The 16,558-nt window shown below is 45.9% G+C and overlaps 1 protein-coding gene across 17 annotated transcripts in view; it reads right to left on the reverse strand.

Annotated features, from left to right (window-relative positions):
- The window catches only part of NCOR2 (nuclear receptor corepressor 2), a 344,534-nt gene that overhangs the window by 70,926 nt on the left and 257,050 nt on the right, over positions 1–16,558 (reverse strand). For 16 of the 17 annotated variants that reach the window (XM_069960952.1, XM_069960940.1, XM_069960954.1 and 13 more), the window contains exons 18-20: positions 9,137–9,279; positions 4,051–4,195; positions 487–958 (exon numbers count right to left, since the gene is read on the reverse strand). In XM_069960952.1, the coding sequence (XP_069817053.1) occupies positions 487–958; positions 4,051–4,195; positions 9,137–9,279 (760 nt within the window). The remainder of the gene's footprint in view (positions 1–486; positions 959–4,050; positions 4,196–9,136; positions 9,280–16,558) is intronic. The other variant, XM_069960942.1, reaches the window with a different exon arrangement.

Consider the following 16,558-nt stretch of genomic DNA (forward strand, 5'->3'; position numbering starts at 1 on the left):
TTGTTTCCCCCCCGCCCAAAAAAAAAAAAAAAAAAAAAAAGAGGAAAAAAATATTTCAAATGAACTAGTGCCAGAAAGTGCCAGAGATTTGTAACTTACCTCTATTAAAAAATCTTCAGTCTTCCAGGACTTATCAGCTGCTGTATGTCCTGCAGGAAGTCGTATATTTTTCCCAGTCTGGAGAACAGGAGAGGTTTTCTATGGGGATTTGCTGCTGCTCCTGACAGTTCTTGACATGGACAGAGGTGGCAGCAGAGAGCACTGTGTCAGACTGGAGAGAAAACACCACTTCCTGCAGGACATATAGCTGCTGAAAAGTACTGGAACAGTACAATTCGGTGGCACCAGTTGATTTGAAAGAAAGAAATTTTATTTTTTTTGTGAACTCCGCCTTCAATATTCTACTACTCACAATATGGAAATGAGAATGTATTTTGGGTGAGAATGTGTCTCCTGTACGAGCGCTCCTCATACCCCCCTTCATACCTGTTCTTGTCAGTGGAATCCTGCTCTTCAGCCTCGTCTGCACTGCAGGTGGCGCTAGAGTCACTGTCTGCATTTGTCTTCCCGCCATGTTTGCTATGCTTCTTCTCCGCTTTCTGTGGCACTTCTGTCGCCTCTTTCGGTGGCTCCTCGATCTTCTCTGCCACAGTCTCTTCACACTCCTCAGCTTCTTCCTGCTTTATCTCACTCGGCTCCTCGCATAATCTCCCTTCGTCTTCCTCCTCTTTTTTGACTGTACTAGCTTCTAGATCTTCTTTGGGTTCCTCCAGGTTACTAGTCCTTTCTGTAATTTCCTGAGATTGCTGCACAGTTGAGTTACCAGGATCGGCTGGCACCTCGCTGGTAGTTTCCGCCGCGGAGGTTCCTACCGTCTTGGCTTCATTGTCTTTGCTCTCTTTGGCTTCCTGTCTCGGTGATGGAACGCTCTCTGTATCTGAACTGTTGTTAACTGCGGCTGAAGGAACAAAACAAAACCATCAGGCCGGGGGTCACCTCACACACAGTAATGAGCACTACCCAAGTCTAAGGGTCAGTGGTTAAATATATAGTTTACGCTCACTGCAAGTAAATGAATCTATGTAGGTTAGGCATTTACCATAGGAAATAAAACTAAGAAAAAATGAATCACATATCAAAAAGTCTCCTCATGGCTTTTGACATAAGCTGGACTGGTATCAGCCAACCAAACTTTTTTTAAAACACTGTATAAGAAAATTGTTATCTACTATAGACTTCTATGCAGACGGATGCAGTAGTGGAACACTGATACACACACACACACACACACACACACACACACCTCTGTTACATCACCATACACAAAACAGCTCTGCTACATACATACAATACAGACAGACACACATCCCTTCTACATCACTATACACAAACAGCTCTGCTACATACATACAGACATACATACAATACAGACAGACACACGTGCCTGCTACATCACCATACACAAACAGCTCTGCTACATACATACAATACAGACAGACACACGTCTTTGCTACATCAGCATACACAAACAGCTCTGCTACATACATACATACAATACAGACAGAAATACACCTCTGCTACATCACCATACACACAATACAGACACACGTCCCTGCTACATCACTATACACAAACAGCTCTGCTACATTCATACAATAAAGACAAATACATACCCCTGCTTCATAAACATACCCAGACACACACAGTGCTGCTATACCAATATACAGACACACACAACTCTGCTACGTCACCATACACAAACAGCTTTGCTACATACATACAATACACATACATCTCTCCTACATCACCATACACAAACAGCTCTGCTACATACAATACAGACACACGTCTCTGCTACATCATCATACATAAAACAGCTCTGCTACATGCAATCATACAGCTCTGCTACATACACACAGACAGACACAATGCTGTTGCATCACTTTCACAAACAGCTCTGCTACATACGTACAATACAGACAGACACACATCTCTGCTGCATTGCCATATACAAACAGCTCTGCTACATACATACATACAGACACACAATTTTATACAGATTGTCCCTACAACAGTATTTACAAGGAGCCCTTCTATCAGTCATGTGACTAATCACATGACTTTGATGTCACTGAAGCCCTCAGTTCCGTTCTTGGTGAGTTTCCTATGGGGCTTTATTTTATATTATACAGGCAATGTATATCTATACACTGTCCCACACATAAAAGATACATAAAGCAGGATATGGATCCACCTGATATATACCTCTAAAATAGCCTCAAAGTGAGTGGTAAACAACAATGACACTGGTAAGGATTTGATCACAGATAAAAAGGTAACCCTGCAGAGACTGGTGTCAGGCAGCTGCTTCCAAGGCAAATAAGGACACAGATTGGTCAAACCTAGGCTTCACTTCTATCATTTAGTAATGTCACCACACACTGGTTATTGTGGACACTTCTCAGTGCTACAGTATATTCACCATAGAACAACAGCAGTGCGGCCGAACCACAGGATGCTGAATAATGTATATGCAGGAAATGAATTCTAAGGGGTTGTTTGGACACGTTAAAGGGGTACTCCGGCGAAAATCTCTTTCTTTCAAAGGAACTGGTGTATTCCAGTACTTATCAGCAGCTGTATGTCCTGCAGGAAGTGGTGGTTTCTTTCCAGTCTGACACAGTGCTCTCTGCTGCCACCTCTGTCCATGTCAGGAACTGTCCAGAGCAGGAGAGGTTTTCTATGGGGAATTTGCTACTGCTCTGGACAGTTCCTGACATGGACAGAGGTGGCAGCAGAGAGCACTGTGTCAGACTGTAGAGAATACACCACTTCCTACATACAGCAGCTGACAAGTACTGGAAGACTTGACAATTTTAAAAAGAAGTAAATTACTATCTATCTATACAACTATATATATCTATATATCAACAATATCTATACAACTTTCTATAACTAGTTGATTTGAAAGAAAAAGATTTTTTGCCGGAGAACCCCTTTAATATTACAAGTTATCCATAGCAGATCACTAGGGATAAATTGTAGCGATCCAGTTTCCAGTTACAGGGCCACCCATAAGGTGATTATAATAAATACACTGTAGTCGATAAGTGCAGGCAGGAAAGTGTGTAATAAAGCCCTGTCTATTGCTCTGCACCAGATAAATTACATAGAATAGTAATAAAAGTAAATGACATGATGGGATATCTGTGCGCATAAGGATCTGTTATCGCCCAGGTTCTAGTTATAACAGATGCCGGATCCATTATACAGAAATTTCTAGTGATGTCCAATAGACTGTATTAACTTGAAATAGAGTCTTCAGACTTTCACTAAGCTGTCCATTGTATAGACTGTAGAAAACAGTGCAGCAGGACCCCAGCCGGACAACAGATGCATATGTGAGCAGAGCCAAAGGCCTTATTCACACCTTCCAGAATTTTATACAGTCCATTGTATTCTATTGGGGTATTCACACTGTTTCATAGATCCGCAATGCGTGCCAAAAAAAAAAATGTCATGTGGGTGGCACTGATTCACCTATAGAAGTCTATGGGAGTGTCCGTAATTTTTACGGAAGAAACATCCTTGAAGGGAATGTATAGTTTTAATTTTATTTTACTGATTAGAAGCAGATACTAAAACCTGTTCTTTTGTTATAATCTGTTTCTATTTTTTTTTTTTTTTACTTCACTCTTTCTACATTGTTATGGGAGCTGCCATCTTGCCTGAGTTGCTTTTAAAACCATTTGGAGACATTTAGACAGACTCTGTCCCCTTGAGATGAATGTGAAACATTACTGAGCACGCTCTGTGACCTGTGAAGAGGTCATTCCACAGGGAGCTGCTTTTGTCTTCTCTATCTACTGGTGTCACATGACGCTGCAATACTGTACAGATCAATTTACTGCAGCTTTCTCCTGTACTCGCCATATTGTACATCTGTATATACGGGGAAAAGCATTGCAGGTAGTGAGAAGACATGTGGGGGGGAATAAGGGCACAAGAAATGTGGGGGGAATAAGGGCAATAAAGAACCCAAAGACTTACTGTCTCCTTCTTCTGCCATCTCTTCTTCATTGCCGCTGATCCCTGATGCCTCCATCTCCTCATCCTCCACAGCAGGGGTATACTGCACCTCCTCCTCCATCTGCACAGCTTTTTTCTTTTTGCGCCTGTTATTGCGCTCCTTCTCCTAGGAGAAATAAATGACTTAAAACAAGGTCTGTCATGAGTGTGCACATATGGAATAATACGCTACGGCATCTCTGGGACCACATCATGGAGGGGTCTCTTTTTCTACAACTGTTTATCATGTTTACATGGATATGGCCAGCTATAGAGATTTCAGCAATGTTTAATTTATTCAGCAACAGGGAGATCTGAATTCTTCTTATATGACAATTTAAAGGGGACCTGTAACATTTAGGCTATGTTCACACACAGTATTTTTGCTCAGCATTTTGCAACCAAAAACAGGATTGGATTGAAAACACTGTTGGAATTGAGTGGATGGCTGCCATTTAATAGCAAATAATTACTGTTATTTCAAAACAACGGCCGTTACCTGTATGTTGTGTGAACACAGCTTTAAAGGGGTATTGTACTCAAACATAACTTATTGATATATTGCTGCCCATGGTGAGACTAACAATTCCTTCCATACTTGTTATTATCTATTCAGTCTCCTTCCCTCAGTTCTCAGCTGCTGCTTTCTGCTGAAGACACAAAAATCTGTGTGTGAGCTTTTCTCTCTGTCTCCCCCTCCTCCCTTCTGAGACAGCTGATGTAAACAAGTCCCTGGCAGGCTTTATCTGCAACATTGTAGCTTCTTTGTAATGCTGGGAGGATTATTCAAAGTAAGTTCATGAGCAAGTTGACCTTAGATTAACCCTCCCAGCATTACAAAGAAGCTACAATGTTGCAGATAAAGCCTGCCAGGGACTTGTTTACATCAGCTGTCTCAGAAGGGAGAGGGAGGGGGATACGGAGAGAAAAGCTCACACACAGATTTTTGTGTCTTCAGCAGAAAGCAGCAGCTGAAAATTGGGGGAAGGAGGCTGAATAGATAATAACAAGTATGGAAGGAATTGTTAGTCTCACCATGGGCTGAAACATATCAAAAGTTATATTTGAGTGGAATACCCCTTTATAGTAGAAATATAGAAGGAAAGTGTAATTTTTGCTGTCTGTTCACCTGTACACAGCTAGAGTGGTTCAGTAATTTGGTCGCGGGCTAGACTTGTCCTTGGATAATGGCTGCTCCGGATGTGAGCTATTTATACATGTTACAGACCGGCCCTAAAAGCATCTGAAATACTTCCATTCAGGGACTGGAAAACTGCATCAGGATGCACAGAGTAATTCTGCTCGGTTACAAGGTAATGAACGGCCTGACATGGCTCCTTATCACAGAACCGCTTTTCATTTATTTATTTTGTCTTTAACCAAATGCAAGTCACAGGACTCGGAAACATGCACTCCGCTTGCATTTTAATGGCTTTCTTGTTGCCTAAAGAGAAACCTGAAGACAAACAGACCGGGAAAACAGCCATGCAGCGAGGGAGCACAATGGTTACTATGGTAAAGGTCTCCTTCACCTTCACTGTTCCAGCATCTCTCTCTGATGAGCAAACCCTTAGTGAAACAACAAAAAACAAAAAACAAAAAAAAAACACGGGCTACATTTTAAGCACAGATTTAACCAGTCTGCTGCCAGAAAAGTTTACAACTTAAAGAGATTGAAAAAAATCACTTCTCCCCTATGCCCAAGGCTGGCTTTATCTGCAACATAGTAGCTTCTTTGTAATGATGGGAGGGTTAATCTATGGTTAATTGCTAATGAACTCACTGTGATTAACGCTGCCAGCATTACAAAGAAGCTAGTGTTGCAGATAAAGCCTGCCAGACTTGCCTACATCAGCTGTCTCAGAAGGGAGGAGGGGGAGACAGAGAGAAAAGCTCACACACAGATTTTTGTGTTTTCAGCAGAAAGCAGCAGCTCAGAACTGTGGGAAGGATAGGGTGACTCTTGTGGATGTTTCTGGCAAGGTCATATGCGATTGCAATTTGACCCAGATAAATAATGGTCAGCAAGTCGTCCCTATGTTTTCTGACAGATGCTTAGGATGCCTGAACCATGCGGTGAGTGATCAAATAGCAGTCCAGGATACAGGTTCACATCTGAAACTACCCATATGATGGGGGTATACTTTATAAATCTGGTCAAGCGGCCAGTTAGCCGGACCCATTGATTTCAAGTGACTATCTATTCTGCGGACCAAAAGTAAAGTCCAAGCTTTATGACATCTGGTACAGGAAATGCAACGTTTCGACACACCAGTGTCTCTATCAAGCAAGACCCTGGTGGGTCGAAATGTTGCATTTTAGGACTTCCTGCGTCCATATTGGGATTGTGGACTCTCCTGTGTGCATCATCCTCTACATTCTAAGGTGCCATTGGACAACATACCTCGGTGCTGTTGAACCAGTTTGTTACTTTTGGTCCATATCTAAGCATACACTGTGTGGCTGCCTGTGTTTCTGAAGGTATGTTCACATTACGACTGTGCCATCTAAGGCACAGATACGTTGGCAAAATGGCATGCCCTACATGCACGGTGCACCGGCCCCATTGATTTCAATGGCTTGGGAGTAGTCAGCTAATGACTAAGTTCGGGTCATCTTTCAACGTATATAGGTTTTAACTCAACCCTTAAAGTGCGGCACGCCATGCATTAGGGTCCAAGAAAAAAACATCAATATGTTCTAAAAAAGCCCTGAACATAGGGGAAAACTGATCACAAAGTAATAGTAAGATTCTCCTTACTTCCAATAGCGACCAATCAGACAGCCTGTAGCTGACTACCTTTGGGCCACTGAAATCAATGGGTCCCTGCATGGATATGTTGGATGTATCTGCTGTGTAGTGCACCATAAGTACCACAAAAAAACAGCAAACACTAAGGAAGCGACCAAACTTTTAGACCACAGTTGGTCCGTTAAAATTAATGGACGGTGTTGAGCAACATTTGTAGTTTTGCAACAGCTGAGGGCCAAAAGGTTCCCCATGCCTGGTGTATACCCTTCAGTGGTGACACAGTACCCACTACAGTGCTGCTGTTTGGGCACGTCGCCTCTTCCATGCGTGACATTTATTTATCAGAATATTAAAACTTTGGGATACAAGATTTGCTGTGTTCACCACAATATAAGCCGTCATGGCAGTTGGACATGGCGGCTAGGCCTTATTAGCATGTCTCCGTTTATCCCCTCCCACAAGAACAGACAGAACACCGGCAGTGAGCAGACAGAGCTCCGAGAACCCCTGCACCCCGTGAGCTCGCTCTATTCATCTTGCTGGCACAATTCTACTCCGTCTGTGCTTATTTTTCAGGAGATGGAAAAGTACAACAGGAGAAGAAAAAAAATTCTACACGGGGAAATTTTCAAATATGTTAACGGAGGATAAGAAGAGAGGGAGAAAGTTTCGGCGGTGTCCTTCTCTGTCTCCAGCAAGCAGAAAACTGTAATCATAGCCACATTTGGTAAAAAGTTTTCAATGCTCAAGGACACACGAGCTACGGAGGACAACAGGGCCCCAAGCCTGGTCGGTTTACCCTAAAAAACCCACAACAACCTAACATGTAAAATCCACATCATTCAATACTGATAGAACTGGACATAAGAGAAAGCCGAACTCCGGTTTATCTTCACGTAAACGTTAATGAGGGAACTGAGGGTAACTGAGGGATGACCTTATCGCTTTGTTATATAGCCAATATTTCTAAAGATGCTTTCATGGGATCCAGGCTACGATTGCATCTACTAACAAGTCAATAAAAACTGCAAGATATGTAAGCTGCATGCAACTGGGAAAAGAAGCGGGATTGCACTGGCTCCTAATAATGTATGCGGAAGAGTTTGCTGAGCATGCAGCGTCCATAAATCTCATTACCACCACATTAACATGCCGGCTCGGTGAGCGATAGGTTTCAGGTGAGTAATTGCTGTAGGTTGCATGTGAGCAACAGACTGCAAGGAAGTTACAGCTGCAGCTTAGATGGGACAGACAGCTGCAGAGTGCACAGAAGCTGTAGCTGCAGGATGCAAGTAAGTCATGTCTGAAGGTCACGTGACCTAGATCTGCAGGTTGCATCCATAGCGGTTGCAGGTAAGCTACAGCGGCAGGACGCAAGTAAGTCATGTTTGGCTGGGTTCACACTACGTTTTTGCAAAAACGGATGAAAAACTGATGAAAAAAACAGATGCAATTGTGCGCATCCGTTTTTCCATTGACTTTCATTATAAAAGAAAAACGGATCCGTTTTTTTTTAACGGACACAAAAATGAGGTCGACCATGTTTTTGTGTATGCTAAAACAATGGATCCGTTTTGATTGATTTATTTTTTTTAATAAAGAAAGTCAATAGAAAAACGGATGAAAACGGATGCACACAGTTACATCCATGTTTTTCATTAGTTTTTCATCCACTTTTTGCAAAAAACAGATTGCAAAAATGTAGTGTGAACCCAGCCTTTGCAGGTCATGGACCTACATCTGCAGGTTGCATGGAATCCATAGCGGTTGCAGGTAAGCTATAGCTGCAGAATGCAAGTAAGCCATGTCTGGAGGTCACATGAGCTACAGCTACAGTTTGCATGGAAGCTATAACAGTTGTAAGGAAGCTATAGCTGCAGGATGGAAGTAAGCCATGTCTGCAAGTCACGTGACCTACATCTGCAGGTTGCATGGAAGCTATAGTCATTGCAGGTAAGCTAAAGGAGCAGGATGCAGGTCACATGTGAGCTGCAGGCTGCATGAAAGCTATAGCGACAGGATGCAAGTATGCCAAGTCTGTAGGTCATGGGTGAGTAGAAGTTGCAGTTTGGTTGACTAGTTGGTTAATATGTAACGAATCTGTACTGTACTATATTATATAAGAACAACTAAAACTAGGAAAACCAATATGTATATATATATATGTTTGGTGACGTGTTCAATGTTAGATATGAACAATAAACAGACAAAAAGGAGTTCAGAAAGACAAAAAGACAAGAAAAAAAAACAAAACAAAAACAAAAGCATAAAGGATTAAAAAAACAATGAGTATGGCAGCGTACCACCGAGCCTTACCATCTTCAGCTTGTGCTGCTGCAGGATGCTGTCTAGGTTCTGCCTCTTCTTGTAGTTGAAGTAAAAGTTCTTGCACTGGGAGACGGTTTTGGAGCCGACCATCCTGGCAATGGCAGACCAGTTACGGCCATATTCAAACAAACCTGAGAAGGACAGAAACACAGCGTTGTACGGTTAATCATTGAGGAGGACAAAACAGTGTGAAGCGAAGGATTACTACGTCACCGCTAAATCCCAGACCTTGGAAGGAAGCCTGCTGATATGGAGAGCTAACCCTGTGTCACTGGAGTAGCCGCTCAATCACTCACTCACTGACAAGTTCAGGGGAATGTAGGACACAGATCATGTGCTATTAACCCCTCGCACTCACATCTAACTAGGTCCCTTTCTTAGACTATAGCTTTGTATTGGTTTTATAATGCTTTATACTAGTGTTTTTCAACAGTCCTTGATGATTTAAAGGGGTATTCCGCTCAAACATAACTTTTGATATGTTGCTGCCCATGATGAGACTAACAATTCTTTCCACACTTATCTATTCAGTCTCCTTTCCCCCGTTCTGAGCTGCTGCTTTCTGCTGAAGACAAAAAAATGTGTACGCCTTTCGCTCCATTTCCACCTCCTCCCTTCTGAGACATCTTATGTAAACAAGTCCCTGGTAGGCTTTATCTGCAACTTTGTAGCTTCTTTGTAATGCTTGGAGGGTTAATCTGAGGTCAAGTTTCTGATGGGCTCACTGTGATTAACCCTTCCAGCATTACAAAAAAGCTACAATGTTGCAGATAAAGCCTGCCAGGGACTTGTTTACATTTTGTCTCAGAAAGGAGGAGGAGACAGACGGAACAGCTCACACATATTTTTGTGTTTTTAGCAGAAAGCAGTGGCTGAGAAGTAGGGGAAGGAGACAGAATAGATAATAAGATGTAAGGAATTGTTAGTCTCAACATTGGCAGCAAAATATAAAAAGTTATGTTTGAGTGGAATACTCCTTTAATAGTCCCTATGCATCTGGTAGGTAGAGAAGGGAACCCACTTGAAGTTTATAACCCTTACAGAGGCAGATGCTAAATCTATTGAGAAATATAAGGCATTATGGGGGAGATTTATGGGCATTATGGGCACAGATTTGTCCACCAGCTGTATCCCCCGCCTGCCTGATGGTTGTGTCAGGGATGCGGGGGGGGGGGGGGGGGCACAGCAAGGCTGGGAGGGGGGGAGGTGTGGGCTCCTCCCGCTCCCGAGCAGGTGTAGATTTGCACCGTAATGTCTGCCCTAGGCCCAGGGCTGGTCAGCTCTACTAAGAGGTGTGTGTCTCTTATTAAATCTGGCAGGGGAAAAGGGGGCGGGACTTTTAGACAGGCGAATGACTATGCCATTCTTAATAAATGTCCCCCTTTGTGAAGCAGCAACAAATATATTTGAAGAGAGAGAAACGGTGACTCATATAAACAAACACGTATCTACAGTCACAACAAACAGAAATTTTACTGATTAGTCACTGTTAGTGAATTTTATTACATTATTAGTCACTGTTGTTTCAAGCATCTTCCATCCATCCATTTGATTCATACCATTTTTGTAATTCAGTTCATTTACCAGCAAAACAGCCAACAAAACGTGGTCAGTTGGTGCCCCCTTCACTGTAATCTGCTGTCCATTGTTTGTTGTTAGGGAAAATCTGTCTCTAGTAACAGCCTCAGCCAGATGGATTATAGGGAGTGGGGGCGGGGCTTAGCTCCTTGTCTGTGCTGGAGAAGAAGGGAGGAAGCTTGGGCTGTGAATGTAATGTACAACCTGTAAGGCTCTCCTCTGATCCCAACAGCAGAAGGGCTTAGTGTAACAATTTCCTTGTGCAGTAGTGCATTAACCCCTTCTCCCCCACAGGCTATCTATAGTAGTATACTACATAATTTTATCAGCCTGCACATTGCAGTACAAGTCTGTTCAGTGCATTTTCATCAACACTGTGCCATGGCATAGCAGAGAGGAGTATGTGATGCATTGTGCTGTGATCGGCTTCAAAAGTAAAGACCCTATTACACGGGGCGACTAGAGGAGTAAACAAGCGCTGTCAGCGCTTGTTTGCTCCTTGTTCCCCACACGTGCAGCGGCAGCAAGAGGGTGAGTGCAGGGGGGTCCGCAGGGAGGTGCAGGGGGGCTGCCCAGGTGATTGCTAGATCGTCCGGGTAGCCCATAGAGCATAAGGGCGGTCTGCTGGCGCCGCTTCTAATCCACGGAGCGGCAGTAGCATATCGCTGCTATCACAGTCGTTTGTCTTTCAACATGTTGAAAGACAAGTGACAGCAATGATCAGCCGACATTGTTCATGACGGCTGATCGTTGCCTTCATACAGCCGATAATCGTTCCGTGTAATAAGGCCTTAAGGGAAGAAATAACTGTGTATATACTACAGGCAAACAGCTCAGCTCCGGTCTTAGCCCCTGGAATAGAGTGAATAAGAAATGCTCACTCTTCCCCAGGCAGGTGACATCTTAGATCAAGTTCATACCGTCTTGTTTTTTTGCCTTATGGTCCAAATCTGATACTCAAGTGCTCATTATAGGCGCATGTGGTGGTGGTGGAGAGGATTCAGCATGGCCACCCTAACTGCTCTGTAGCTAAGTAGCCCCATACATAGCAGACTATGATTCACTCTGTGTTCTAAAAACTTTCTATTACAGACAGCCTTAAAGCGGAGCTCCAGTTAAGAAAGATTTAACACTGTTCAATCCTCACCCAAAATCTAAGGTGGGGTAATAGGTTTCTATTACATGAATTGGTCCATTTCTCTGCAGCACATCCTGACTCAGGGTCCTATTCCACAGGCCGCTGGGGGCCCGATCAATAATGTAAACGAGCGCCGATCTGCTAGATCGTCACTCGATTACTGGGCCTATTCCAAGGCCCGATAATCGTTTAGCGAGGGCTGCAGGGACATAGTTACCGATGTCCTTGCAGCCCTTGTTTAAACAGCATACGTTACCTAACCATGCTGCAGGGCTTCTCCTGAGCTCCTTTTCCTGGTCCCGCACGCAGCAGCAGCTTCGGTGCGGCCTGTCAGAGCTGACAGACAGCTCAGCCAATCACTGGCCGTGGTGGTCCTGGCCAGTGATAGGCCGCACCGAAGCTGCTGCTGCGTACGGGAACCGGGAGGAAGAAGCGCAGGAGAAGCCCTGCAGCATGGTTAGATAAAGTATGCTGTTTGTGGAATAGTCAGTCTCCCGCCTTGCACCACTATTCCACGTAGCGATGTGCGGTGGGTGCCCGATGATTTTAGGTTTGCACCTAAATAAACGATCAGCCGATGACGCAATCATCAGCTGATCGTTGTCTCTATTCCACGGAGCGATAATCAGCCGAATCGGGCCAATTGAGCTGATTATCGCTCTATGGAATAGGACCCTCACACTCTGAAGCTGCTGAAAATTCTCACTGCCTGCTCCCCTCTGTCTATACTCCTCTGTCCTTCCCCCTCCTTTCTGAGACTGAGGTCACATGACCTCTGTCTCTTCTGTTGCAAGGCAAGCTCTAACACCTCAGTTGGTTCTGAGGTGCAATGCATGCTGGGAGATAAAGTTTCACGTCCGGGTGCCATGATGTAAAACTGGGATCATCTGTAAAAGTTTGAATTTGGGGCTAGGAGAAAGGTGTCAAACAATCGGTGGGAATCAGTGAGTGCACCTATACGCTTCTTGTGCAATTTTTTTATGGGATAGTTGGAGTTCCCCTTTAACTTTCTTACCAATTTTCATTACAGTAGACAGGCTAGCCTCTGTGTCCCATGATAATAAATGAGCTTTGGGCACTCGAGAATCTTTCATTGGTTCCCCTTCTTGGTCGTACTTTCTTGGAAAACTGTAGGTAGATGCCATTTGCTGTATTCAGCTATGGCTGATCACCTGGTAGGTGGGCGACCTGCGCGACCGCTGCTTGCACAGTGTTGGGTGAACTGCGTGGCTGCTCTATGGTTACCTTGGATACCGCCCACACTAATCCAAGCTGTCATGAGACCGCCATGAGATTGCCGAGCAGGCTGAGACTTCCACAGGATGCCCCAAACCTACCCTGACAGCGTGTGCCAGCCAAATACCCCCATAAGTGCGAAGGTGAGAAGACTTGCAGTATAGAACTGAACTGTTTCCGCCAAGCCCCCACACCCAGTACAGTACCTGCAGTATCCTTATGCAGGCACAAGGGGGAACTCGTATTACAAAACTTTTTTTAATCATTAAAGGGGTACACTGACCAAAATCTTTTTTCTTTCCAATCAACTGGTTTTAGAAAGTTATATAGATTTTTAATTTACTTCTATTTAAAAATCTCCAGTCTTCCAGTACTTATCAGCTGCTGTATGTCCTGCAGGAATTGCAAACCGCACCTGAACTGGAGACAAGAGTAGTGTTGTCTCTGAAAGAAAGTGGCCATGTTTTTGTAGCACTGGATAACCGCTTTAAAACCAAGAAAGCGATTGATTATCTAGAGTCAATGGCTTCTGTTCAGGGGTTAGGCTGCAAGTACAGTTCGTGAGATACAGGTGGAACCTCGGATTACGAGTAACGTTGTTTGAGAGCAATTCGCAAGATGAGCTTATATTTAAAAGGGCAAAAATCTTTTTCTTTTAAATTAACTGGTTTCGGAAAGTTATATAAATTTGTAATTTACTTCTATTTAAAAATCTCAAGTCTTCCTGTACTTATCAGCTGCTGTATGTCCCACAGGAAGTGGTGTATTCTTTTCAGTCTGACACAGTGTTGTCAGAAACTGTCCAGAGCAGCAGCAAATCCCTATAGAAAACTTTTCCTGCACTGGACAGTTTCTGACATGGACAGAGATGGCAGCAGAGAGCACTGTGTCAGACTGGAAAGAATACATGACTTAAGCTCCATTCACTTTAATAGAACTGAGCAGCAAAAACCCCGCCCAAGCTGGAGACAAGAGTGGTGCTGTCTCTGGAAGAAAGTGGCCATGTTTTTGTAGCGCTGGATAACCCCTTTAATATCATGGCCGATCGGTCCATATTATTCCTTTTTCTCCCCTTTTACACGTGTCTGTCAGAACTACTGACCACTGCGGGAAAGGACGTCTTAAATGCAGCAAGTGAAATAGCAGCTTAAGGGATCAGGCAAACAAGTCTATTAGGATAAGAAGCTTAAATCTCACTGTAAGTGGTGCACCTGAATTATTAATACTCAGATCTTGATCAAATGGTTAGGATCAGCCAGCGGGATTAGTGCAAGGACAAGAGCAGCCTGATGAGCGTGGCTGCGGTGATATTGCTGCTCACTATACCTATCAGTATGTGGGCACTGTGCCCTGCTATATGGACTGATCCAGCGGGGCCAATCCTCAAGGTCAAAGGGTCGGCTCCCTCAACAGTGCTTGCTGTTTGGGTCTGCTGCCAAACCTAGCGTTGTTGCTTCATGAACTACTCAGTGACAATCTGCCAAAACCTAATGGAGATATCAAGCTGAAGAACATACAACCTCATTGTTTAGTCTCCGACTGACAACTACACCATTATTGAACGTCTGTCTTGTCCTGCACTCTGTGCATGCTTGGAAACACTGGGGCACTAAGTGACTATCTAAGCTGCAGCTTCGAGTATTGACCATTTAAAGTTTTTTGTTTTTTTTTGCTTTTTTATTTTCATTTTTTCACATGTCAAAACAGAGAACGATCGTTCCGGGTTATTATTATGTATGTGTGCAAATGTGTGCATTGCCTCCTTACTGATCACTACTGTTGTAGGGAAGATATCTGCATGTTAGTGGTCCCACCAGACTATCTTGGACAACTACTGAGAGAGGGAGGAAGGTATACAGTAAGAATAACCTGTAGAGGAGCGGTGTATACAGTATGGGGGAAGAACTGTAGAGGGAGGAGGTATACAGTATGGGGGAAGAACTGTAGAGGGAGGAGGTATACAGTATGGGGGAAGAACTGTAGAGGGAGGAGGTATACAGTACGGGGGAAGAAGTACAGAGGGGGGGATGTATACAGTATGGGCAGGGCCGGATTAAAGAGTGGGCACAAGGGGCACGTGCCCAGGGGCCCCCACCACAAAGGGGCCCCCACCAACCCGAACCCGGAAGCAGGGTTCCGGGTTCAGGTTGTTTCTTTTTTTTTTTCTTCAACCCCCCTCTGCCGCCCCCCACCGGTAATGTCTGCGGCCGGGGGGGTCGGGGGGGGGGGGGGTGGCGGTTGGGGGGCTTAGCGGTGTCACCTTCGGGGCCAGGTGAGCTTCCAGCAGACAGCCTGTTGCACACAGGCACGGAAGCTCACCGCAGCAGCCCGCAGTGCCCGGACTTCCTGTTCGGCAGCGGCGCACAGTGACGTCATCGCGCCGAGCAGGAAGTTCGGCCACCGCGGGCTGCTGCGATGAGCTTCCGTGCCTGTGTGCAACAGGCTGTCTGCTGGAAGCTCACCTGGCCGGCAAGTAAACGGGGGTGGGGGGATCCGGAGCCTGACCAGCCTGCCCCTCCAACCCCTCGGCTGATCCCCCTGTCCCCCAGCTTCTCTTCCTGCTCCCCCAGCTTCTCTCCCTGCCAGCCCGCCCCTCCAGCCCCTCGGCCGATCCCCCTGCCCCCCAGCTTCTCTCCCTGCCAGCCCACCCCTCGGCCAATCCCCCTGCCCCCCACCTTCTCTCCCTGCTCCCCAGCTTCTCTCCCTGCCAGCCCACCCCTCGGCCAATCCCCCTGCCCTTCACCTTCTCTCCCTGCTCCCCAGCTTCTCTCCCTGCCAGCCGGCCTGCCCCTCTGCTGATCCCCCTGCCCCCAACCTTCTCTCCCTGCTCCCCAGCTTCTCTCCCTGCCAGCCAGCCTGCCCCCCCACCTTCTCTCCCTGCTCCCCAGCTTCTCTCCCTGCCAGCCAGCCCGCCCCTCTGCTGATCCCCCTGCCCCCCCAGCTTCTCTCCCTGCCCCCCAGCTTCTCTCCCTGCCAGCCCACCCCTCGGCCAATCCCCCTGCCCCCCACCTTCTCTCCCTGCTCCCCATCTTCTCTCCCTGCCAGCCGGCCTGCCCCTCTGCTGATCCCCCTGCCCCCCCCCCTTCTCTCCCTGCTCCCCAGCTTCTCTCCCTGCCAGCCAGCCTGCCCCTCTGCTGATCCCCCTGCCCCCCCCACCTTCTCTCCCTGCTCCCCAGCTTCTCTCCCTGCCAGCCAGCCTGCCCCTCTGCTGATCCCCCTGCCCCCCCAGCTTCTCTCCCTGCTCCCCAGCTTCTCTCCCTGCCAGCCAGCCTGCCCCTCTGCTGATCCCCCTGCCCCCCCAGCTTCTCTCCCTGCCAGCCCACCCCTCGGCCAATCCCCCTGCCCCCCACCTTCTCTCCCTGCCAGCCCACCCCCCAGCTTCTCTCCCTGCCCCCCAGCTTCTCTCCCTGCCAGCCAGTCCGCCCCTCTGCCGATCCCCCTGCCCCCCCAGCTTTTCT

The sequence above is a fragment of the Dendropsophus ebraccatus genome, chromosome 3 (assembly GCF_027789765.1).
Source record: "Dendropsophus ebraccatus isolate aDenEbr1 chromosome 3, aDenEbr1.pat, whole genome shotgun sequence".
Lineage (NCBI taxonomy): Eukaryota > Metazoa > Chordata > Amphibia > Anura > Hylidae > Dendropsophus > Dendropsophus ebraccatus.